The sequence below is a fragment of the Diplotaxodon limnothrissa genome, linkage group LG1 (genome assembly GCF_057381915.1).
Source record: "Diplotaxodon limnothrissa isolate DT_005_m linkage group LG1, D_limnothrissa_male_GT1.1, whole genome shotgun sequence".
Classification (NCBI taxonomy): Eukaryota; Metazoa; Chordata; class Actinopteri; order Cichliformes; family Cichlidae; genus Diplotaxodon; species Diplotaxodon limnothrissa.
Genome location: NC_140596.1, coordinates 19,299,668 through 19,325,784, shown reverse-complemented (window position 1 = coordinate 19,325,784; position 26,117 = coordinate 19,299,668). Strand labels below are relative to the sequence as shown.

At 41.3% G+C, this 26,117-nt stretch overlaps 1 protein-coding gene across 1 annotated transcript in view; it reads left to right on the top strand.

The window, feature by feature from the left end:
• Window positions 1–26,117, top strand: part of LOC146639685 (DNA-binding protein RFX7-like) — a 36,819-nt gene that overhangs the window by 9,104 nt on the left and 1,598 nt on the right. The window contains exons 3-9 of the mRNA XM_085374098.1: window positions 964–1,049; window positions 3,641–3,763; window positions 5,380–5,499; window positions 16,147–16,228; window positions 16,346–16,559; window positions 19,840–20,120; window positions 20,957–26,117. The exon at window positions 20,957–26,117 is cut by the window's right edge and continues 1,598 nt beyond it. Of these exons, the coding sequence (XP_085230224.1) occupies window positions 964–1,049; window positions 3,641–3,763; window positions 5,380–5,499; window positions 16,147–16,228; window positions 16,346–16,559; window positions 19,840–20,120; window positions 20,957–24,118 (4,068 nt within the window). The 3' untranslated portion in view covers window positions 24,119–26,117. The remainder of the gene's footprint in view (window positions 1–963; window positions 1,050–3,640; window positions 3,764–5,379; window positions 5,500–16,146; window positions 16,229–16,345; window positions 16,560–19,839; window positions 20,121–20,956) is intronic.

Genomic DNA, 26,117 nt, shown 5'->3' with positions numbered 1-26,117 from the left:
ACTGCATTCTGTTAATACCTCAAATGATCTGTAACAATTCAAAAAATGTATTTATTATGCTTTTCAGCCTTTAACCTAAGCTCTTGTTTGGGATTCATGGGATGCAACAGGTCTAAGTATGAGTGACTGAAGTGTAATGTGCAGAAAAAAAAACCCCACATGCAATGTCCGCGTGTAAGTATCAGTCTCAGGAGGTTAGAGAGCTTCAGCAGAGATGAGAGGTTGATTTTGTTGCCTTCAGACTGAAACTTTAACTGTTCCCCTGAAACCAGCTGCTGGCTCAGACTGATATGTAACAGACAGAAAAGAGAGCGCTATCAGTGCCATCTGGATGCATGCAGTGGGTGGCCAGGCAGCTCAGCCATGGCTCTGTCATTGTTTCAGTGTTTACTGGAAAGACTGAAGATTTTTCTTGTTGTAAGGATGCTTTGCTTGTTCTGTTTGTTGTCTAAATCGTATTTCAATTCATGCTTAAAGCAGACATTTCTATCTGTATAAAAGTGTAAGTAAGAGGAAATCAAGTATGGTTATAGGAGAGGGGTGACACGCAAAGGCTAATGGACTAATAATTAGACATAATATTGTTTTAATAATAATACAAATATTTATTTGTTCAAATAAATATTTGTTCAAAATAAACATAAAATAATATTATGATGATATTTTGAACAAATAAATATTTTCTAGTCTCACCATCTCAAACAATATTTCACATTTTTCTTTTTCTTATGTTGTAATGATTTTATGTTTTATTGATGAGTCCGGCAAAATAAGAACTACGTTATTAGATATTTTAAAATTAAAATAATGACAGAGTAGTTAGTAATGAAAAATAACAGATGAAATGTTGAACTTGTAAATAATGTCCCTTATGAACTATCCTAGTCCTGCTTTCATTAATGCATGTGCTGCAGGTGTGACCGACCTGCTTGTTTAACCATCTTTGACTTTTTGTTTCTATAGCAAGATGTCGAGAAGTTCTCAGACATCGAAAAACTCTACCTCTACCTCAAGTTGCCTTCTGGTCCGAGCAGCAGTGTCGATAAAAGGTGAGGATATACTTGTTTCTAAATGTTTTGTTTTTTTTTACTTTTTATTTTCATTTTTTAAATTGAAAATGAACAACAAACAAACAAACAGAAACAAACAATAAAAGACGTTTACAGTTATGGGACAAAGTATCATCAACTAGCCAAAGCTTGACTGGTCATTATGACCAAAAAAAAAAAAAAAAAAAAATTCTCAGGAACACACTCTAGTATCTTTATCTTTCTAACATTGCCTCAACCATCTGAGGACCGAACACAGAAAATACGGGCGTATTAATAATAATAATAATAAATAATAATTATAATAGTAACAGTATTGGTAATTACAAAAATTTAAAACAAAACAAAACAAAAAAAAAAAGAAAAAAAAAGAAAAACACATCGTGTGAACCCCTCCCACCATCCCCCCACCCCTTTACCCCTGTATGGCTCTCAACTTCATCACATTCGTGTATCCAAACAGCCCATATTTACACCCGTCTATACACAAGAATCAGCACAACATTCAAGAACTCTGATCAGAAGGGCCTAACCAAGGATCAATTCAGGGTAAACCCAGAGGAATTTACGTCATCTCTATATTCTGTCAAGTCCAAAGACGGTAATACTGAAAGAAATGGTCCCCAAATTTTTTTAAAGGTTCCGTATTTCCCTTTTACACTATGCAATATCTTCTCAGGTGTACAGTAGGATGCTAACTCATTAATCCAATATCTCAGTGTTGGAGAATTTTCAGATTTCCAATGTGTCAGAATACATTTTTTAACTGCAGTACTTGCAAGTAAAATAAAATATTTCTTGTGGTAATCCACATTTATAGAATCTATGTCACCTAAAATCCATAGTTTTGGGTCCATTTCGACTTGGATCCCAATCACCCTTGAAATTATTTCAGTAGTCCGTCTCCAGAACTCCTCTATTACTGGGAAATTCCACAGCATATGAAGGAGATCACCATCTATCACCTTACATCTCAAACATTTGGGAGAGTAATTAATATCAATTTTATGTAATCTGTAAGGTGTATAATATGTCCTGTGGAATATATTAAATTGCATTTGTCTATGATTTGTGGAAATTAACATGGTCTGTGCCTGTTCCATTAGATGGTACCATTCTACCTCTTCATAAACATAGCCCAGATCTGCCTCCCATTTTCTTTTCAGAGCCGTTTTGTTGTAGTCAGGTAATTTTTCATTAATAATAGTGTATATTGAAGATGCTATTCCTTTTATTGACTTCCATGGTTTGGTGCAAAGATGCGTTTCAAAAGGACTTTCTTTAGGAATCTCAGGGAAAGTTCCTTTGGTTTTTTCTTTGATCCAGTCTCTTATTTGTAGAAATTTAAAAAAATTTTGGTCTGGAAGTTTAAATTTTTCCTTTAGTTGTTGGAAGTCAATAAATGTGTCATTATTGTATAGATCGGCAACAGTTCGAATATTTCTATCCTTCCATCCCCGCAATATGGAGTCGGAAATATGATGGGAGAGATCAGGATTGCCCCATAGGGGTGTCCTTCTAAAAAAAGAAATATTTATTTTTAGAAGTGAGTGGGATTCCTGCCAGGCACGGAAGGTGTTTAATATTATCGAATTATTTGTGAGCTTAGATAAACATTTTTTCGTACCTAGAAATGGGACGTCTTTTAATGATATGGGATTCACCTCATATTGTTCTATTGGAACCCATCGAACCTCACTCCTCTCTGCATATAACCAGATCAAAATTGATCGGTATTGGGAGGCCAGATAATAATTCCTAAAGTTTGGTAGGTTGAGTCCTCCCCTTGAATAAGGGGCCTGTAATGAGGAGAATTTAACTCTTGGGTTTTTCTTTTGCCATATGAAGGAGGTTATAAGTTTATTTAATTCTTTGAAGAAACTTTTTGGAACATTTGTAGGGAGACACTGAAATAAATAGGTAAACTTAGGCAAAATGTTCATTTTAACAACATTAATTCTCCCTATAAGGGATAATGGAAAATCCATCCATCTCTGTATATTAAGTTTAGTTTGTTCCAACAGTTTAATATAGTTTAGTTTGAATATTTTATCCTCAGATTTACCAATTTGTATGCCCAAATATGTAAATCCATTATTACACCACTGTAGTGGATCTGTAAGAGCTCTAACACGATTATCTTGTATATTTAATGATATAATCTCACTTTTGGTATAATTTAACTTGTATCCTGAAGCTGCACTATATTCTTTAAGACAATTCATTAATGAGGGAATTGACTTGAGAGGGTCCGTTATATACAGTAGGAGGTCATCTGCATATAGAGAAAGTTTATGTTCGCTTGTACCGAACATTGTTTCTATAGCAAGATGTCGAGAAGTTCTCAGACATCGAAAAACTCTACCTCTACCTCAAGTTGCCTTCTGGTCCGAGCAGCAGTGTCGATAAAAGGTGAGGATATACTTGTTTCTAAATGTTTTTATAGAAAACTGGACAAAAGGATAATGCTTACAAGCTTATTGAAACAAAAATGCCTCGATTAGCGTTGGTGTCATTTATCAGGCCTGAGGTGACAGTAAGCACTGCATTGTTTGTCTTCACAAACATCACTGACCCACATCTTTGTGCAGTGACCAGAGCGCCCTGTCATCGAGTCGCACGCAGCAGATGCACGCATTCACCTGGATCCGAAATCATTTAGAGGAGTACCCCGAGACCTCGCTCCCCAAGCAGGAAGTCTACGACGAATACAAGTAGGTGTAAAACAGAAAGGCGGAGTTTAGTTTCACTGCATAAACCCAGTTTTCTTGGAGAAATAAAGTCATTGTTGACGTTCACCTTTTGCATAGATAGCTGCTTCCAATGTTTGAGCCTCTTTCTCCTCCAGTTTACTGCAGGCAGAAGCATCAGTATAAATAGATGCTGCAGGCATGAGAATCACAGAGCCGCATGTGTCGGTAATATTAGAATGGAAAGTGTGAGACAGCCATTGAAATGTTCTGACGCTGTTATACAACTGTCTTTTTAACTCAGCTAGAACAAAAATACAGCGTCCTCCAGAAATATTGGCGCCTTCAGTGCAGACAGGTCAAAAGGCTTTAAACAGACCTAACGTGCTTCATGTTTTTCACAGTCAAACAAGCACATAGGACACAGTCACTGTGTAACTTTGGTGCTCCACCACTGCTCAGGTCTTTATTGGCTAGCTGTTTTAGCAGATGCAGATGTTTCTACTCAGAATAAATGATATGAAATAAAGGTCATCTGTACCTGCTTATCGAACAGCAAGATGTTAAACTTTAAGTGATTGAGTGGGGTCATATGTGCCATTGACATGTTTTATTTTTCATTAAAAAAATTCTGACTACCATGAATCTGTCTGCTTTTACAACAGGCACATCGGTCTAGCAAAGATAATCAAAAGTTGTGTCATTTATGATCCTGAAAATATATGTATGGGTTTCTTTTGGCATCTTAGGTTATGATTTTTTTTGTAATTTTCCACTTCTACTCATCACATTGTTCTGAAGTAAACCACGGCTAACAGACCTTAAACATGAGAGAGATTCAGACAAGCTTGCTGCTTTCAGGGTTTTGAAGACGTTGCTAGCTCAGTTACCTATATACTACATATATTACTACTATACTTGTCAAGAAAAGAAAGGCAGCTTTATGTCATGAAATAAGTTGTGTTTAATATGTGTTTTAAATCCTTTGCTATACCTGAAAAATGGCACATGCCTTTCACCATCAGGAACATAGTCAGACACTTCCTTGGGAAGCATTTAGTCCTGATATTTCAACATCTGTGTAACTGTGCTAAACCTCCTCTTTGCTAAAAAAAAATATTAAAATCTCTTAAATTAATCCTGCAAGATTCACAGCTACAAGTAAACAAAAGGTGAACATTTTATTAATTTCAGAAGTCCAGAAAAGTCTAACAGTCCAGAAACAAAGGAGGCAACAGAATTCGAAAACCAGCAGGGAGCTCACAAAGAAGACAAACAGACAATCATTTCGTCGCTAGTTGCTAACTCGTACAGAACTTTGAACATCTATTGTGTCTATCGCACAAAAGCATACATGGCTACAGAAAGTTTTTAGCTCAGACTTGAAAGTCTGCTTGTTGGTTGGCTCGGGTCAAGGTCGATCACATTCACACCATAAACAAAGTGCTCTGGAGTTCATTTTGGAACCACATCGAGACCACCCCCTCCATAGGGTCTCGGTACAGTTGTTTAGGTCCCCACCCTGGTTAGTGTGTTCACATCTGCACCCAGAGACAATGACAGCCTGGCTATGATGCTGACCTGCACTGTGTTCCTAATTAAATAAAAAGAATTGTATTAATTCTGTTTCTGTGTTTCAGGAGCTTCTGTGACAATCTTAACTACCACCCACTAAGTGCTGCAGACTTTGGGAAGATGATGAAAAATGTATTCCCGAACATGAAGGCGCGTCGGCTCGGCATGAGGGGAAAATCAAAATATCCTTTACTGGAAAGGAGTGTAGCAGTCTGGCCTCTGTCTCTGGTCACAGACCATCTGCTGCTGCAGTTCATAAGCTCGCTAAATATAGACGTGAAATGAAATAAAGCCCCCCTCTGCCTTCGAAGCAGAAGCATAATAATGCAGAGACCCTCAGGGGAGTCACTGTGATCTTGACCTTCACGTAACATTGTGATTTTATTTTTTATATTTTTTCTGTTTAGCTCATGACGTCTAATGGAACATCTTGGTTTATTGTCATGACCTTTATCTGCATTATAGTCTTATTAACTTTCAGGTAAAATGGTCTGCTTAGAACTCAGCTCCTCACGTCAGTCCTTATCTACATAATCTACAAAAACTAATTCTGTGCCAATGTTTGAAAAATGTGAAATTGTTTTAAATTAGAAATTGAAACCGTTAAAATCATCCTACAGACTAATTTTAAATGCAGTGGCTCGCTATGTTGTCACTGAATCCTGTGAAACGAGCAGCTTTGTCATAATGTGTTGAAAGACAGGATCCAAATGCAGACTCCAAGTCCAAACATAAAAAACAAAACAAAAGGTGTGACTGAGACTTTAAATAAGCAGAAGGTAACAGAAGTGGGAGCAGGAGGGAAGCTAAACACAGCTAAAAACAATCAAGGTAATGTACAATGAAGTAAAACTAAATACAATACACAAAAGACCACTAACTATCAAAAGTCAACTACCAAAACAGGAAGTGAGAATTGTAAGTAGACGAGGAAATTGACAATCTTAAACTTGACATGGGGGAAAGACACTTAAGTGAGGCAAAAAGAAAACTAACAAACTGATACCAGCACCAAATTCAAGTAAGCACTAAATGCTAAAAATCTAAGATAAAATGTAAATAATTAACAAACTAAGAACCAAATATTGGATATGTAATGATATAAAATATTTTAAAGTGTATAAACTGAAAAAAAAAAACTAGTTCAAAATCCAGGACTATAACATACTTACGTTTACTTTATGCTTAATTTTTTTGTAGTTAGTTTTAAATTAAACTCTAAAAAGGGTGGTGGGCATTTTTTCATACATCTTGTAGAGAATTGTTTCTATTAAGGGTATTGATTAATGGCATGAAAATTTTAATTTAATATTATACAAACTGTCTGAGAAAAAGTAATAAAACATATTAAAATAGGTCAAAAAAGACTGAGAACAAGAATAATATTCAATATGATTCCAATGGAATTATCATAAAAATTTAGAAGTTAAAAGAATAAGATGAAGTTAAACCAGGAATGTCAGAATCACAAAATCTATACTAAAGTTTTTTAACACTAGCATCCCCAGGCTTCTACCTTTCTACCTATAAAACCCGAGAGCAGCCAAATGGCTGGTAGGCTTTTAGCTAAGCTTTAGCTTCAGCCAAGTGGAAGCTAAATTGGCTAGTCATTCATATGTATATTAGGTCGTTACCTGGGAATTCTGGAGGGAGGGGAGTGGGGGTGTGTGATTGAGGGCGTGGGGGAGCTGCTAAAAGCTGTGCACTTCCTTTTGTGTTTCATCTTGATGCATTCTCAATCATCCAGGGAAATAAATCTCCAAAAGTCACCAACTTGGAGTGTTTCAGTTTGCCATCTTAGAGAGAAATCAACACACATGGGTGTATGTCCTTTGTTGCTGAGATTTATTGATAAAAACAGTACAAAAAACCAACCATTTGTACACATATTTACAAATAATAATAAAAAGTGAGTGAGTACATTTCAACATTTTCAGCAATCACTCACAATCCTGGCACTGCCATGGTATCTGTAGTCTGCATTTACCACATGTGTATCTGTTGCAGTGAACACATCGCACAGTGGCATGATTGTTCTTGCATTTGTGTGTTTGTGTCCCAAACTTGTCAGGTTTACTTGCAATATACTGCAGGAAACAGCACCGAGTCTTTGATGGGAAAAGCTGTTCATCAACGGTGATATGTAGACCAGGGTTGTAGCACGTGATGCAGTTGGTGACAAATGATCCCCACACACTGGAAATTGCAGCGAACTTTGCTCGATCACTGCGGGTGGACTTGTCATCAAAGCGTAGGTGTTGCATGATGTCTTGGAAGCGGTTTCGTGCCATAGTTCCAATTATCTGTGGGTTTCCCAGGTTTGCTGACCAGCAGTCATTTAGAGATGGAACCCTGGTAACCCCCCGCAAGATGCATGGCCAGACTAGACTGTCAAAAGATACATGCGAAAAATAAAAAGTAATATTAACTGGCACCATAGAAAAATCGTGAACTGGTTCTTGTAGAAAACCGGTACCCAGCATCCAATTTTTTGAATTTGCTAGTCTGCTTGTTTATCCATCCGATTTCAGGTTGTGTGCCAGAGGAGGGAAATGGCATTGCAGTATATAGTGTGGATATGGACATAACTTTTATTTTTATTGCACAACACCGCGATGGTAAAGTGGAGGAATTAATTTTTCTTGGTGTAATTAACATACTGCATTACTTTTAGGGAAACGCATTCAGTGTAATGTGTGTAATAATTACTTTTTCTGAGTAGAGATCCGAACACTGATCACAACAAACATGCAACAACATTGTATCAATGTAATGTCTTTCGTATGCAGCTTAGCAATGGTGGTCATTGTCAAAGTGAATCAATGAGGAATCGAATCAGTAAGTGATATCAATAATAGAATCAGAATTACTAAATTCTTATCCATTCCCATTCCTTGTTCACAGTACTCAAATGGACTCCACAGTCACCAGATCTCAATCCAGTAGAGCACCTTAGATGGGAAATGTGCATCATGGATATTCGCTGACAAATCTACTGCAACTGTGTAATGCTATCATGTCAAGGTCTAAGGAATCTTTCCATCATCTTGCTGAAAATTAAGGCAGTTCTGAAGGCACAAAGCCCGTAAATATGTGTACAAATGGTTGGTTTTTTGTACTGTTTTTATCAATAAATCTCAGCAACAAAGGACATACACCCATGTGTGTTGATTTCTCCCTAAGATGGCAAACTGAAACACTCCAAGTTGGTGACTTTTGGAGATTTATTTCCCTGGATGATTGAGAATGCATCAAGATGAAACACAAAAGGAAGTGCACAGCTTTTAGCAGCTCCCCCACGCCCTCAATCACACACCCCCACTCCCCTCCCTCCAGAATTCCCAGGTAACGACCTAATATACATATGAATGACTAGCCAATTTAGCTTCCACTTGGCTGAAGCTAAAGCTTAGCTAAAAGCCATTTGGCTGCTCTCCGGGTTTTCCTGGAAAGTGGATTGGTCGTCGTGGGCCAGTTGAATGGCCCCCAAGGTCTCCCGATCTGACCCCCTTAGACTTTTATCTTTGGGGTCATCTGAAGGCAATTGTCTATGGTGTGAAGAAGGAGTTTGCCCCCTCACATATACTAATGTGCCAGGACTTTAATATCACCAACCATTCCCATGTTAGTACGGTGTGTCCATATAAATGGCCCACCCTGTATTGTTCATCTTTGTTTGAATTGGTGACACTGATGCTTGGTTCCCACATACAGTATTTAATTTCTTGACTACAATTATTACCTGACTGGACAAACATGAATAGAACGTATAACTTCGCTGACTCTTGGAGGCGTACGATGGCATACCAATAATTCTAGTTATTTGTTCTAGTAACGGCAAAGCTTTCAGCTACAATTAAACAAAGCCTGAGTGTAGTATGAGACATTAAAGTCATCAAAGAGTGTTACTTAAAAGTATAAATCAAGCTTCATCAGAACTGAATCTTTAACAAAAAACATCTGTCCCAGCCAGTGAATACTATAAATACTTTTTTCTGCTGTTTTGCACTGGTCTACTCATCATATATTATCATCGTTTAGAGTAGCAGAGCCAAATGCAGGTGGCTGCAGGCAGAGGATTCAAACAAAAAGTAAGCTCTTTATTTCCAAAAGAAGCATAATCCAAGGAGAAAATCCAGAAAACATAGGGATCAAGAAACAAGAGAATTTGCAAAGAACAAAGGAAAGACACTCAGAGGGTAATTAGGGGAAGTGAAAACAGGAAGGTGACAAGAAAAGGCTGAAAGTAATTAGGATTAATTAACAAAGTAAAACAGGAAATAACTGAACACACAGACAGGATACAGAAAAGCTGTGGACAAACCAAAACACCAGGTCCCTGTACTGCAAAGCCAAATCAACATACCCAAAGTATCCGTTATCTGGATTCGCTTTACCCAACATCATCAAAGGAGCTTGCAAAGAAAAGCGTCTGGACTTCTTTAAGTTACTTGAAGACGTTTCACCTCTCATCCGAGAAGCTTCTTCAGTTCTAAGGTCAAATGGTGGAGAGTCCCAGATATAAACCTAGTGGGAGTAACCCCCCACAGAGGGACAAAAGGACCCCCTGAGCCTGGCCTGAGCCAAGGTGTGAAACTGGGTGTGGGTCCCAATCAGCCAGAGTTTCGGGTGTGTTCATTGTGAAACCTGGCCCCACCTTATCATGCGAATTCCTGAGATCAGATGGCCCAGGATGTGAGTGGGCGTTAAGGCGTCTGGGAAGGGATCTCAAAACTGGATTGTAGATGGCAGAGAGTTGGTGTCGTAAACCACCGCCTCTGTTCAAAGATGGTCGCTCACAGTGGACATAGATGGCTTCTTTCACTCCTCTTTCAAACCATCTGTCCTCTCTGTCCAAAATGTGAACATTGGCATCCTCGAAAGAGTGTCCTTTATCCTTAAGATGCAGATGGACTGCTGAGTCTTGTCCTGTGGAGGTGGCTCTTCTGTGTTGTGCCATGCGCTTGTGAAGTGGCTGTTTGGTCTCTCCAATGTAGAGGTCTGGGCATTCCTCGCTGCACTGTACAGCATACACCACATTGCTAAGTTTGTGTTTTGGCGTTTTGTCTTTCGGGTGAACCAGTTTTTGTCTGAGCGTGTTGCTGGGTCTGAAATGCACCGGGATGTCATGCTTGGAGAAAACTCTCCTGAGTTTCTCTGATACGCCGGCTACATAGGGGATGACAATGTTGTTGCGTCTGTCCTTCTTATCCTCCCTCGCTGGTGTCTGATCTTCTTTCCTGTGCCTCTTTGCTGACTTTAAGAACGCCCATTTAGGATAGCCGCACGTTTTGAGTGCTTCCTTTACATGTGTGTGTTCCTTCTTTTTACCTTCAGGCTTAGAGGGAACATGTTCTGCCCGGTGGTGTAGGGTCCTGATTACTCCAAGTTTGTGTTCCAGAGGGTGATGGGAGTCGAACAGGAGGTACTGGTCCGTGTGTGTGGGCTTCCGGTAAACTTCGATGTTGAGGTTGCCGTTCTCTTCAATGTGCACAGCGCAGTCCAGGAAAGGCAAACAGTTGTCCTGAACAAAACCTCTTCTAAGATTGGAGAGGGTAGAAGGATTTCCAGTACCTGCAGGGTCTGGCTGATCTTTACAAGTTTGTGGACAAGGCTCAGCGGGCCCAACACTCTAAAGCAGGGGTCACCAACCTTTTTGAAAGTGAGAGCTACTTCTTGGGTACCGATTAATGTGAAGGGCTACCAGTTTGACACACACTTCTCAAATAACAAATTTCCTCAGTTTAACTTAATTATGTGTTATCATTAATAATTAATGATATTCATCTATGTACGGACACTAATTATGTTAATTATTTTTCACCATAATTATAAAGAATGCAAGTAGGAAACAAGGTAGGAAACATAAATATCAATATGCAATGCTTTATTTCTATATATCTCTGCAAGTATTTACATTTTGAAGTGATCACTTCTACAACATTTTCACTTACCACTAACAAATTTTAACAAATCATGCACTGTTACATACATTATTTTTGTATGTATGTAACATACAAAAAATCAACTTTCAAATTTTACAGAACTTTTCACCAAATTGGCAGCATTTTAAAGCAAATTGTCACATGTTACACTTAACAAACACATTTGTTTTTCAATAATTAAATTCAACTTTGACATGACACTGTAATGTTGCCACCGAGAACATCTAATATGGCTTTCTTTGTCTGTTAGTGGGAAACCTGGCATTGCATGCTGTTCACCAGTGTGTTGTAATCTGGGGTATAACTTGACACTGCAACTCTGAGTGAGTCTTGCAGATGTGCATCGGAGAGGCGTGTTCTGTGTTCTTGATGAAGTTCATGTCAGAAAAGGCTGATTCACAAAGATAGGTTGAACCAAACAGGCAACCTTCATAGCTGCTGTGCATACACCACTGTACTTTTCTGTGTCAACAAGGCACCAAAAGTTTGGTGCACCCAGATAGGCTTTGAGGTGGACGTCATTTTGCAATGTTACAATTTCGATTTCCACCTGTCCAGTATCCAAGCTGAACATTGAACTTAGTTGCTCAGCAATGCATGTTGTGTCCACATTCATGAAAGGATTGGAAACAAATGAGACACATGGCTCAAGCTGATCAAGGTCACAAAACCTGTTCTCAAACTCTTGACCAAGTCGGTTTATGACTTGAGTGTACTTTTCTGCAACTTTGTCAAAAGTCTCAGATGCAGAAGCATTGTCTTTCAGCACCATCTGCACAGAGGGAAAGTGCAGCACCTTTTTTCTCTGTAAATGCACAGAGAAAATGTTCATCTGGGCTTTAAATCCATTTAAAGCACTTATCATGTCAGCAACAGTCTTACCTTTGCCTTGCAGCTCACAGTTCAAATGGTTCAGTTTCCCAGTAATGTCTGTTAAAAACGCAAGGTCAAGTGTCCACTCAGTGTCCTCCAGCAGAGATGTGTCTTCCCCTTTGGATTGCATGAACTCCTTGATTTCACCCAAAAGTGACAAAAAACGAAGCAAAATCCGTCCCCTGCTGAGCCATCGGATTTCCGTATGTAGTAGCAGGTCACCATATTCAGCTGACAGCTCCTCCAATAGCACCTTGAATGTTCTGTGCTGTTTAGCTCTGGAGCGGATGCTGTTTATGATCTTCACGACGGGAGTCATGACGTGCTCGAAGCCGATCACCTTTGCGCATAACGCCTGCTGGTGAATGATGCAGTGGTAATGCATGAAGTTCGGGAACTCTGTGTCACCTTTACAGTGAGCGATGAATCCCGTATGTCGGCCGATCATAGCAGGAGCCCCGTCGGAAATTTCACACCTTGCTTTCAAAAACACACACTCCTCATCCTGAACCTACACAACCCAGAGAAGAAAACACACCTGAAGTCAGTCAGGAGAAATGGGTTAAGAACTTTTCAGACAGGATTCTCACTGAACCTGAAAAGAGAGTATTAGCCAAAGGACTCAATTTTGCCATTTCTCCACAACAGTTGCCCATAGTGGACCTCATCACAGCCACAGAATCTGCCATACGGATTAATAAATTATCACAGACAGAAGCAGAGCAAATCAGGATGAAAGTCTCAGCCACGCTCTCCAGTGCCAAAGTCCCTCCATCCAACCTCACAATACAGGAAAAGAAGGCCGTCGCTTCCCTGAGCAAAGACCACAACATCACTGTTTTACCAGCTGATAAGGGAAGATGCACCGTGGTCCTAAACACTACAGATTACCATACAAAGATCACTACTCTCCTCAGTGACAACAATACCTACGAAGCCTTAAAGCGAGACCCCACAAGCAGCTACAAAAAGAAAGTTATAGCTTGCCTTCAAGACTTTGAAAAGGACAAAATTATTGACCGCCTTACATATCACCGCCTTTACCCAGGGGATGCCATACCCTGCATTTACAGACTTCCTAAAATCCACAAGGAAGCTGTCCCACTCAGACCCATAGTCAGTAGCATAAACTCAGCCACTTATAACATTGCTAAACACCTTGCTACCATCCTTGCGCCTCTCGTGGGGAACACCCCACACCTCATCAAGAACTCCACCGACTTCACCGACAAGGTCCAGAAACTTACCCTGGATCCAGATGAAACCATGGTGTCCTTTGATGTAGTCTCTCTCTTCACTTGCATACCCACCATGGAGGCCGTGGAGACTGTCAGAAAACGACTACAAGAAGACAGCTCCTTGGAGGACAGGACCAACTTCACACCCGATCAGATCTGCACACTGTTAGACCTCTGCCTCACCACTACATATTTCAAGTACAACGAAGGCTTTTACAGACAAAAACATGGCTGTGCCATGGGCTCCCCCGTGTCACCTATTGTAGCCAACCTTTACATGGAGGAAGTGGAAAGGAAGGCTCTTGGCTCTTTCAAAGGAAGAGTACCCAGCCACTGGTACAGATATGTGGACGACACCTGGGTCAAAATCAAGACACAAGAAGTGGAATCCTTCACTGCGCACATCAACGCTGTGGATAAAAACATCAAGTTCACCAGGGAAGACACAAAGGACAACTGTTTGCCTTTCCTGGACTGCGCTGTGCACATTGAAGAGAACGGCAAACTCAACATCGAAGTTTACCGGAAGCCCACACACACGGACCAGTACCTCCTGTTCGACTCCCATCACCCTCTGGAACACAAACTTGGAGTAATCAGGACCCTACACCACCGGGCAGAACATGTTCCCTCTAAGCCTGAAGGAAAAAAGAAGGAACACGCACATGTAAAGGAAGCACTCAAAACGTGCGGCTATCCTAAATGGGCGTTCTTAAAGTGAGCAAAGAGGCACAGAAAAGAAGACCAGACACCAGCGAGGGAGGATAAGAAGGACAGACGCAACAACATTGTCATCCCCTATGTAGCCGGCGTATCAGAGAAACTCAGGAGAGTTTTCTCCAAGCATGACATCCCAGTGTATTTCAGATCCAGCAACACGCTCAGACAGAAACTGGTTCACCCGAAAGACAAAACGCCAAAACACAAACTTAACAATGTGGTGTATGCTGTACAGTGCAGCGAGGAATGCTCAGACCTCTACATTGGAGAGACCAAACAACCACTTCACAAGCGCATGGCACAACACAGAAGAGCCACCTCCACAGGACAAGACTCAGCAGTCCATCTGCATCTTAAGGATAAAGGACACTCTTTCGAGGATGCCAATGTTCACATTTTGGACAGAGAGGACAGATGGTTTGAAAGAGGAGTGAAAGAAGCCATCTATGTCCACTGTGAGCGACCATCTTTGAACAGAGGCGGGGGTTTACGACACCAACTCTCTGCCATCTATAATCCAGTTTTGAGATCCCTTCCCAGACGCCTTAACGCCCACTCACATCCTGGGCCATCTGATCTCAGGAATTCGCATGATAAGGTGGGGCCAGGTTTCACAATGAACTCACCCGAAACTCTGGCTGATTGGGACCCACACCCAGTTTCACACCTTGGCTCAGGCGATTAGAGGATCATCAGGGGGTCCTTTTGTCCCTCTGTGGGGGGTCACTCCCACTAGGTTATATCTGGGACTCTCCACCATTTGACCTTAGAACTGAAGAAGCTTCTCGGATGAGAGGTGAAACGTCTTCAAGTAACTTAAAGAAGTCCAGACGCTTTTCTTTGCAAGCTCCTTTGACTACGATGACCTGGATGACTGAGAACCTTCACAGACATTTTACCCAACATCGAAAATCAGGACGAGTGGTCGGGCAAAGCTGGTGATCAACCCAGGCTTTGTCAGTCTACCTTGATAAAGGTAGATTGGAAGGAGGTAGAGCGGGTCATATACTAATCAGAAGGCTGGTAGTTTGCATCTCCAAAGACAGTGCTTGTGTGAACGAGGCAAGTTATATAGAGTGCTCAGTAAGAGTAGAAAAGCTCTATGTAAGGACTTGTAAAGACAAAAGTGTGTCACTGGCAGCATTGAACCAATAACAAATATGAAGTGAACTGGGAACAAAGTGACCAATCCTACACAGGGATATGAAAAGGTTAAGAACATGATACAGAATCAAATCAAAGTGGGGGGGGGGGAGCTGCCATATTAATAACATTGAACCTGTTTAAAGGCTGGAAGGACAGTTGGCAGAAATGCTGACTGTAGAAAGTAAAAGGCTTATCGTTATCACAGCTCTATCATTAAGATACACGAGAATCTGAAAAATTATAAGCATGTACCTGTTTTAGGATCATGTATTAACTCTTATAGAACAATAAAAAAGTGGAGTGACTTATTTTGCAGCTGACAAGGAAAAAAATTGGGAGTAAAGAAGCGGCTAAGGTTCTATATTTTTAATAAAACAAAAACTTCCGGCCCTCCTACTCCCCGTGCACAGAGGTCCAGATGATCTTATAATGCGTTTGTAACACTGCAGTCGTGGTGATTCCACACCCTTTGATCTCTAATCGGGTATATAACCTCATTAACTGCCGGTTAGGGCTGCGCCAAATGTTACTATAGTGATATGTCCCATTAAAAAGATCCACCTTGGATTTGGCTGGAGAAGCCAAAATCCTGCTTTGTAGTACGGGACTTTGGAACAAAATGAAAAGGAAAACAATAACAACAAGACTTAACAAGAACAGATAAAAAGTAACTCCAATAAGATAACTCAGTAATACTAATGTAAGGCTCAGGTAACACAAAAGATAAATATGGAAATTTGGATGCAGTTTACGAATGAGAATTGGCGCTGCCAGTTTTCTGTTATGACATGGCGTATTGAGCTGCTAATACTACACAGGCTGTGTTTTATTCAGGGTTTCCTCTGTATAGTTGTCATATGTATTCTTCGGAGATCCTTTGAGATTTTTTATCTTAACACTGACTCACATACTGCTATAGTGGCCTAAGGAAGAGACCATTTGTTCAGATGCCGTCTTTACCAACTCTGGACCTCCATAAAACAGGAGATGGAGTAAGCACATTTATTTACACTTATCTTCATATTGATATTAATATTATGTCTTTGGAATATAGCTTTTTTTCCATATATATGTGTCTATATATGAAACTAAATGTCAATTGTTTGCAGCCCCAGTGTGATGTGCTCGACTCCCCGGGCCAGCTGAGCAGTATTAAGGAAGAGGTGCGGTTTGCAGCCTGTGATCTTGTGTGTGAGTGGGCTCAAAAGGTGCTCAAACGCCAGTTTGATGCTGTGGAGGACCTGGCTCGCTTCCTAATCGACAGCCATTACATCAGCAACAAGTCTTTGGCAGCTCTCACCATAATGACCGGCACAGCAGCAGGTAGGACACTTGACAACTTGATGTTCCCAGAGTGCAGAACATAAAGGTCAAGAGTGACTTCTGGTGGCAGCTCGCTGTTAACGCACCTATGGCTTTATCCGTCTATTGAAGTTCTGTCTCTACACCAGATTAATGTTGTTCTTGGACTCTTATGCTCTGGAACATCAAGCAGTCTAACTTGCGAACCTTGCAATAAATCTTTACAGCGATTATAATCTTCAGTTTTACTTTAAAATAAATTAGAGAACTTTTTGTTCAACTGTGTGATCATTTCAGAAAAAAACATGTTTGTGTTTGTTAAATACTCAATTTACAGTAAAACTACTTAAAATAGGTTTTCTTTATAAACCAGAAGCAGTATATAAAACTCATGGGCGATCATTTTTGCCCTGAAGCTTGCATACCAGTGACAAGCTCAAGAAGACAGATTCAGAGGTGTCTCGGGATTTCAGGCTTCCCACTTCAAATGGAGCGTAGCACAATATGCATTTTCCACAGAAGTGTGCAAAGATCTAAGCTGTTCAATATATAATATATTACTTAAACATGTAATTTTGATGAAGAGCATTTTGTGATTGAATCAATGCAAAGAAAAAGAACAAAATAATAATGTCTCTGAATTGTCACATCATTTTAACATAAACTGAACAGCTACCTTCGGCTGCTCCTTTATTCACTAGGGCTCACTTCAGCAGGTAGTTCTGCATTTTTATTTTGGTAGATCAGCTTTTCACTTGTTAGGCTTATTAAACCACTACACAATATATTTGTATACCTCATAAACTGGAAGGTTCAGTGTTGAGATTTAAGTAAAAATAATTGTTTAACAAAGAACCAACAAGAAGCTCCCAGACACTGAAATGTACAGTGAGGATGCAAAGGGCGACCGTGGCTCAGGGGGTTGGGAATCGCATCTGTAACCGGAAGGTCGCCGGTTCGATCCCTGGGCTCTTTGTCCTGGTCGTTGTGTCCTTGGGCAAGACACTTTACCCTACTTGCCCACTGGTGTTGGCCAGAGGGGCCGATGGCGCGATATGGCAGCCTCGCTTCTGTCAGTCTGCCCCAGGGCAGCTGTGGCTACAACCGTAGCTTGCCTCCACCAGTGTATGAATGTGAGAGTGAATGAATAGTGGTATTGTAAAGCGCTTTGGGTGCCTTGAAAAGCGCTATATAAATCCAATCCATTATTATAAAGGAAACATGTGGGATATAAGCATAACTGAGCCAAGAGAACAGCAGGAATCTCTACTGCTGTTCTCTTGCTGTAATGTGCGATGGTTGAAATAAAGGCCCATCATCTCCTGTTAATTTACCCTGAGATTGCACAGTTCTTTGATTCTGTGATTTAATCCCATGTACAAAGGCAGGTGGAGAGGCAGACTGCCAGGTTTTAAGAATAAGTTTCTTGGCAACCCTTCCTAGATGCAGAGCAATGTGGATGTCAGGTGGGAGCTCAAGGGGGACTTTTCTTTTGTTAGTCCTTGTTTTTCATTTTAATGAGCTATTGACTTTTTTGTGTGATGATATCAGGGTTGCACAGGAAAGGGACCCAAATGCACACTGCTAAGTCAAACCTGAGAAACGTAAAACAACCTTTTATGAAGGCAAAACACAAAGTACACATACGGAAAAGTTAAATAAGTGAATAAATCCAAACAGAAATACAGTAAACACATAAGCAAGTATGACTCAACAAAGAATTAAGGCAACCTTTTCAGGTTTTAAATAGACACGTGAAGTAATCAGGGGGCTGGGAAACGCCAGGGTAACAAGACATAGCTGAAGCTAATTAAGACAAAGGAAGTAAAAGTGATGGGAAAGCACAAATGAAACAGGAAGCTACTAAAAGGGGAATCACAAAACAAAGACAAAGCCTTAACAAGATGCAAGAACACACTACAAAGACCAAACTAAAGTAAAAATACGAGGAATCCGATTTATAATAACCTAAACCCAAAAGAAAACCAGAATACGAAACTAAAGAACAAAAGACTAGAAACAGAGTTAGTCAGATGGATAATAATGAAAATAATGATGATGATAATAATAATAATAGAATGCAGGAGTGAATGTGAGTGCGAATGGTTGTCTGTCCCTGTGTGTTGGCCCTGCGACAGACTGGCAGCCTGTCCAGGGTGTACCCCGCCTCTCGCCCTATGACAGCTGGGATAGGCTCCAGCGCCCTGAAAAGGATAAGCGGAAGCGAATGGATGAATGGAATAATAATAATAATAATAATAATAATGCATTTTATTTATAGGTGCCTTTAAAGACCCTCAAGGTCACCTTACAATATTACAAAAAATAAGTAAATAAATAAAAACACAAGGTAAACATGGAAAAAACAAGCATGAAAGTATAAAAGCTAAACAAGGTAAAAATCATGATGCAATTTTGAATAGAGTTTTGAATAGTTCGGAGTGAGTGAAGGACAAAGGCGGTTATTGAAAGATGAAAACAGGAAGACCGAGTGATATTATTTATGTGTTGAAGGTGTGACAACAGAGTTATCAATGGATAATGAAAGACATCTGGTTTAAAGTTTTGATTTGGTGCCTATTAAAATAAATTCAGTTTTAGTGCCATTAAGTTTAAGAAAGTTGTGAGCAAACCAGACCTTGATTTCACTTAAACAATCAGAAATAGATATGGGTGGGAGAGTAGCTGTGGATTTGGAGAGCTGTAGTAGAGCTGAGTGTAATCTGCACAGCAGTGAAATTGGATGTTATATTTCTTGAAAATAAGAAAAAAACGGAAACAAGAAAATATGAACATTTCACTTGCACTGACAGAAACTTAAATACAAAATACAACAACTAAAAGCTGTGAATCCAAATGCTCAACACAGAGTGACTAACAACCTGATACACAATACAGAAACCCACAAATACTAAGGAGTAAGAGAAATAGGTGCATCTACTAAAAGTCTCAGATGAGTTTGAATCTCAGTGATCTTGAACTCAAAGTCAAGGTCAGGGGTCAACTTTCCTGAAAATCACCTTGGATTTTCAAAATTATACCATTGGTACATCCACTAGGAGGCTGGGGTAGCGCTGGTGGCTGCCAGGTTTTAATAATAAGGAATTCCCTTTTGAAACCAGTAGAATTACATCTGAATATATCAGGGAACATGCTGCAAAACACTCTGCTACCTCAAATGTAATTGTTTTTGCAGTAACTGAAGATGTACACTACTAAGTTCCCCTGCATAGTGTTATATATTCTTTTTGTAGGAGCATTTGATGTATACTGAATACAAATTTCTTTTGATTTTCTTCAGAGGTGAAAGGTTCACAGACCGTCTCAGCCTTCGCCCCGGCTGCAGACGCTCACTCCTTCCAGCCTCATGTGACCATGCTGTCCTCTCCGTCTGTCGACGCAAAGCAGCAGCTCCAGAGGAAGATCCAGAGAAAGCAACAGGAACAAAAGCTGACATCTCCTCTACCCGGAGAGGGACAGATTAGGAAGGCAGACGACGGTGTGTCTTGTGGTAGTCCCACCCCTCCGTCGCCTCAACCAACTATAGGCATCGTGGTTGCTGCCGTGCCAAGCCCGATCACGGTGAGAGAGAGAGCTGGATCACACCATCATGTGTCATTTCTTTCCCCACTGAAGGAAAGATTAACTGCACGTCATGAATGTTTAGAACACAATGAACCCACATTAGATAAAAAATATACCCTTTTCTAATCTATTAATTAGCTACAACACGTTGCTGCAGTTACTGTTGATTTACATTTTTATAGATCACTGAATTTTCTTTTCATCAATATAATAGTCAAACTTTCATTTATCTGAGGTCACATCACATTTCTGATCTTATTATTTTGTGTAGTCTGAAGAAGAGATAAGCCAGAAATGATAGTCCACAGAATTCATCAGTAGATATTCCAACACATTTTTGTATCCCTTTTAATGTCACCAAGGCTGCTTTATATATTTAATGCAATATAAAATCAAACACTTGGGATTAAATAGTTGTTTTTACCAATAAACAAAATATCTACAACATAACTGCATGGATAGCTGTAATTCCAGCTGTTTCTTAAGTGGACTGAAGTGGCAATGTAAAACAAAATAACCATAGTTAAAATCAAAAAGGTGTCAAAACTATCAAAAACAGTAACACCAAGGAGAAAAGTAATAAGGCACAAGGTGAACTCGTCAGGCAATGACAGGGGAGAAGACAACAAACATGCGAGGTAAAAACACAGTAAAAATATCCGTTGAAATAAAGCCTGAAGTAAAAAGAGACGAAGGATATATTCATACAGACGTGCAGGGAGTCCGAAAAGGAATCATTAAAAAAAATGGTACCATAAAGCCCCCTCTATCTCTCTCTGTCAAAGACAGGATCTAAACTTTGATTTCATGATTCCTCTTTTTTCCCCCTGCAGGTTCAGAGGAGTAGGCCGCTGATGTCCCCGAGTCCAGTGGGAACAGTGGAGAGCAAAGTACTGCCCATTAACATCCAGATGGTGACCCAGCCAGTTCAGGGAGTGAAGCAGAGCCCCAAACACCCCCAAAATATTCTGTCCAATCCAGCGGGGGAGCGCGCAGCTCGGCAGCGCTACGCTCAAATCCTCCCTAAACCTTCAGCCACCACTGCCATCGCTTTGCGCTCGCCCTCCACCATGATCATCGCTAACAGCCCCATTAAGACTGTTGTAACGCCATGTCATGTCAGCCCAGTCAGTCTGGTCAAAATGGCAGCCATATCGCTCGCACCCAACAGCAGTGAAACTGCCACATCCTTCACAAACGTGCTGCGGCCGGCATCTGCAGACATCAACTTTAAAGCTACAGAAGACGCCAGCTCCAGTCAGAGCGCGAGGAGTTCCTCAACGGTCCCCATTTTGGCCCCGGTGGCCAGGCAAGGGCAGACTTCTAACACTCCAAGCATCGATGTTGAAATGGAAGTTGAAGCTATACATGAAAGCAGCCAAATGCAAAATTTGGGCAGTCAAGTTTTGCCACAAGTGGCAATGACCAATAGAGTCAAAGGGGCTGTACAGAGGGCCGCCAGTGTGCCCATACCGCAAACTAGAGGCTTCTTGGGTCTCGAGGAAACGTCCAGCAATAAATGCAGCAGAGAGTCCTCCTCAAGCACTAATACTGTGGCCACAGGCGACAGCGGCAATAATAGCGCTAAAAATACAAGCACTTTGCACTTAAATCCCTCCACTCAGAATACCAGCACCGTGTCTCTACTGAACACCAGCAGAACATCTTCATGTGGGGAAAACAACCAAACAAAGCAAGGCTTCTTGTCCACTAAGAGCCTCAGAAAACGTTCAGGGCTCAGTCCAGACCTTTCACCAATCAAAAGGGTTTTTATACCCCAGCAGCCAGTAGAGGGTGCTGCTGGTCCAGGGTATGGTATCAGAAACATGACGGGTAATGTATCCAGGCCAGGCGCTCCAGCTAGACCTGAAAGTGCACCAGCCACCAGGGAAGTAGAAGTGAAAATGACCACTCAAGTCCACGCACTTGGCACTTCTCCTTCTTTCAGAGCGAGTGGCTTTTACTCTGTTGCCAAAACACATAGTTCATTGCAGAGGAAAAACATTTCTGCCGTTATGGAAACTGGCACTTCAGTCAGTCACGCATTAATACAGCAACATCAGGGGCACGCAGCAGTTGACGCACATGCTGTGCCCGATAATCCCAGTTTTCCAAAGCATTCAGGTGTGGGTTCAAACTCAAGCCTGGAAGGAGTCCGGCAGCAGCCCTGCTCTCAGTCCAGTCCTGCTACTGAAACCTTAGAGTTTTTGAATCACGCTTCATCATCCGGTCAACTGCCCATGCAGACAGACATGGCAGATTACTTTTGCTTTGATGATGATGTGACTCAGGACAGCATAGTGGAGGAGTTGGTGCAGATGGAGGAGCAGATGAAACTTAATAACCTGCAGCAGTTTGGAGATTCTGTCACGCTGCAGGGCCAGCAGGTTGCGATGCCAAACAACATGACGTCCGCTAATAAGAACATGGCTTTCTATCATGCTGCGAACAACAACAGTAACCCAATCCAAACAATTCAAACGCCGACACCTACACCCATGTCGGAAATGATGGGAGGAGCCCAGGGACTGACAGGAGAAAGCCCCTGCTCCCACATCGCCTCCACGACCCCGGTGGACAGCTCGCTCGGAAGCAGTCGCCACACCCCGGTTGGGACGCCACACTCCAACTGCAGCAGCAATGTTCCTCCCAGTCCAGTAGAGTGCAGAAACCCGTTCGCGTTCACACCCATTAACTCCAGCATCACTGGTTTCCATGACGGCAGCACCATCTCCAGCAGCCCCGTGAAACCGATGCAGAGACCGATGGCCACCCATCCAGACAAGACCAGGCTGGAGTGGATGAATAACAGTTACAATAGCAGCGGCGGGACCGCCAGCAGATCCAACAGCGGAATGGAAATCCTGCCCGGCTATCACAGCCTGATAGACGACCATTTTCAAAAACCTCACGCCTTCGCCGTTCCTCACGCGCGGCACCACGACAGCCATTTCGGCCGCTTGACTCCCATCTCGCCCGTGCAGCAGCAGGTAGCGAGCATGGCCAAACAGGAGGGTTTTGCAGTGCCTGCCCCTCTGGATAATAAAACTGCCAACACATCTGCTGCAAATTTTAGGTGTCGCAGCGTGAGTCCCGCTGTACATCAGAGGAACTTCAGCGGCACAGGAGCAGGAACCAACCTTTCCAATGCCTCCCGATCGGTAGTGTCTCCCTTTAATTCTCCTGTGACGGCTGAGGTGTTGAACATCTTCGCAAACAGGCAGACAAACCTCGGCGTGAACAGCATGGCCCAGAGGAGCCGCTCTGTGCCGCTCAACATCATGATGCAAAGCGAGGCCCCGCCCACACCGGGCCAGCAGTGCAGCACCAAAAGCATCGCCAGCGTCCTCCTGAGCAAGCTAGACGGAGATCACGAGAATAGTGTGCGGGGTGTGGGAATCAATAATTTACTTCCCACCTACACCGCTCGTATGAACCTGACCCAGATCCTCGAATCCAACTCCAGCCTCTCCTGCACTGACAGCCTGATGACCTCCGACTCCAGCAGTACCTGCAACCTGCAGAGGCCCAATTACCTCATGGAAAACTCTATCGGTGAACAAATGATTCTCTCGGCAGGTCAAGGCCAAATACAAGCAGCCGGTGGAGAGCAGCATCAGCAGCAGTCCATCATGTCAGCTTTGAACTCACAGCAGCAGCAACACCAGCAGTTAGACTTCAGCACCTCTCAAGACCTCCTCGCTGCTGGCAATCAGCTCATGGAACAGGTGTCAGAGCTAACAGCAGGCGGGGCTGATTTCCCCGGTGAAATCAGAATGACATCGGAGCTTCCCAGTAGCATCAGTGACCTTAACGCATTGGACACAAACCTGCTGTTCGACCCCAGCCAGCAGCAAGGCCAGTATCAGCACGCCGCCCCAGAGGAGCTGGTGGACGATTCGCTGTTTCAGCAAATCACCAGCGAAGCGGCTCATTCAGGTGGTCTCGACTGGTTGGAGAGCAAAGATCACCCAACTGTTGGGCTGATGGGCTGAGAGCAGAGCTTTTTATAGTAATGTTGAACATGTTAATCTGCGGTTGATGTTTGTTTTATTTATTTTCAGGCATTTATAATGCAACACTGGATACAATGAGGTCTGTCCAGATTAAGTGCCAGGCTAAAAACTGAGCTAATGCTGCAACACTCACTGAAAATGCTGGTCATTTCCCTTTAATGAGAGAATATTGCCTCACTTTGTTTGATCAAGAGAATTGTCAACAAGAAAACACACACAGAAAAAAGCTAGTTTTCAAACAGCTAATTTTATTGAACAGTCAGATCAATAACAGAGCCGTGGATCAGTGTGAATAAACCTTATGCAACGCTACTTATTTCTGTCACCGTGTATGAACTGCAGGCTAAATTAGGTGCAAAAAAACTAATGATATTTAATCCTAAACTAACAATATGTGTTTGTTGTGTAGCTTTACTTAAAGAAAAAAAGCGCTTAAAAGGTTTTGAATTTAACATTAAGATATGTGACGTGTACACACATACATTAAATTATTATGTATTCACAAATACACAGAATCAAATTCATCCATGTAAATCCATATAATGTACTCATAATCTTAATATATAAATATACCAATATAAATATATGTATCTCTTCCCAAACACAGCACTGGCCTTTACTGACTCATTTTGGTGAAATATATAAATGGTATTCGGTAAAACTTTGAACTGTAAAATTCAGCAATATAAGTCTATACTGTCTAAAGTTTCTAAAGTTTATTTTAAATAGACTTTGAGTCTCTGTTAATCAGCTGATGAGTGTGAAGAGCGACGTTAACCTCTCTTCAAACCCCTTCATGTAGATTAAATAATAATACAAATATTATTAGTCCTCTTTTAAGTTGCATTTAAAATAGGTCTTGTATACAGTCATGTGAATAACTAAGTTCACCCTTGTTATCATAGGTGAGCACCTTTAAAAAAGCAGCAGTTTTGGTAGTTTGGTGGTCTGGTGCGTTCAGGTGTGAGCTAACACAATGACACAATCTTTCCAAATGTTAACGTCCCAACAAGGCCCGACTGTAGAAATGCCTCAGCTCTACAGGCTTGAGCTAGTATGTTAAAGGTTAAATTTCATGAAAATAGAATTACAAGACAAATATGGCACGAAGGAATCCCAAGAGAATATCTCTTCCCTCTGAAACAAACATGGCAGCAAGGTTTGCTTTAGGTTTGCCAAGCAGCATCTGAACAAACCACAGATGACACCAAAGTGGAGACAAAACCAAACAGGTCAAGAGTCAAGCTTGGCCTAAATTAGGTTATGTACTGTAGGAGATAAATCACCCCAAACACAACAAAATGAAATGTATCATTAGAATGGCTGAAAGTGAAAAAGAATGAAGGTGTTGCAATATCAAAGTCCAGACCTCAGCCTGCTTTGGGGGGACCTTAAGAGAGCTGTGCATGAATGCAATGCTGTAAAGAAGAGTGGGCCAAAATCTCTCCACGGTAATGTGAGAGCTGAGGAAGTCATACAGAAAACTATTACTTCTATGTCATTGCTGCTAAAAGTTGTTCTTCAAGCTGCTGAATCACAGGGTGCACTTAGTTTTTCTCAGGACTGTAATTGTGATTATAAAGATGTTCAAATCTTAATCAATCTCTTTAAAGCGTATGCAAAATTTACATGCAATAAAAGAAAACAGACAAAAACATCAAATATTAAACCAGCTGTTCTCAAACCGGCATGGCCCCGCCACCAAAATAATTCTCACCTTCAAATTTTATCGATCTTTATCAACAGCAACAACACAAAAAATGAATTAAAAAGAATTTAAATCAGCATCCACACCACTCTGCGGCAAAGAGTCTGTGTCCCACCAGGGGGCCATGCCCCATAGGTTGAGAATCACTATATTAAACCAAGAAAGATGATTTGCTGATCAGCTTTAATTATGCTATCAGTCTTTGTATGGTTACATGTAGGTGTGTCACACAGACCATTTTATGGGATCTGTGTTGCAGCCCTTTGAGCA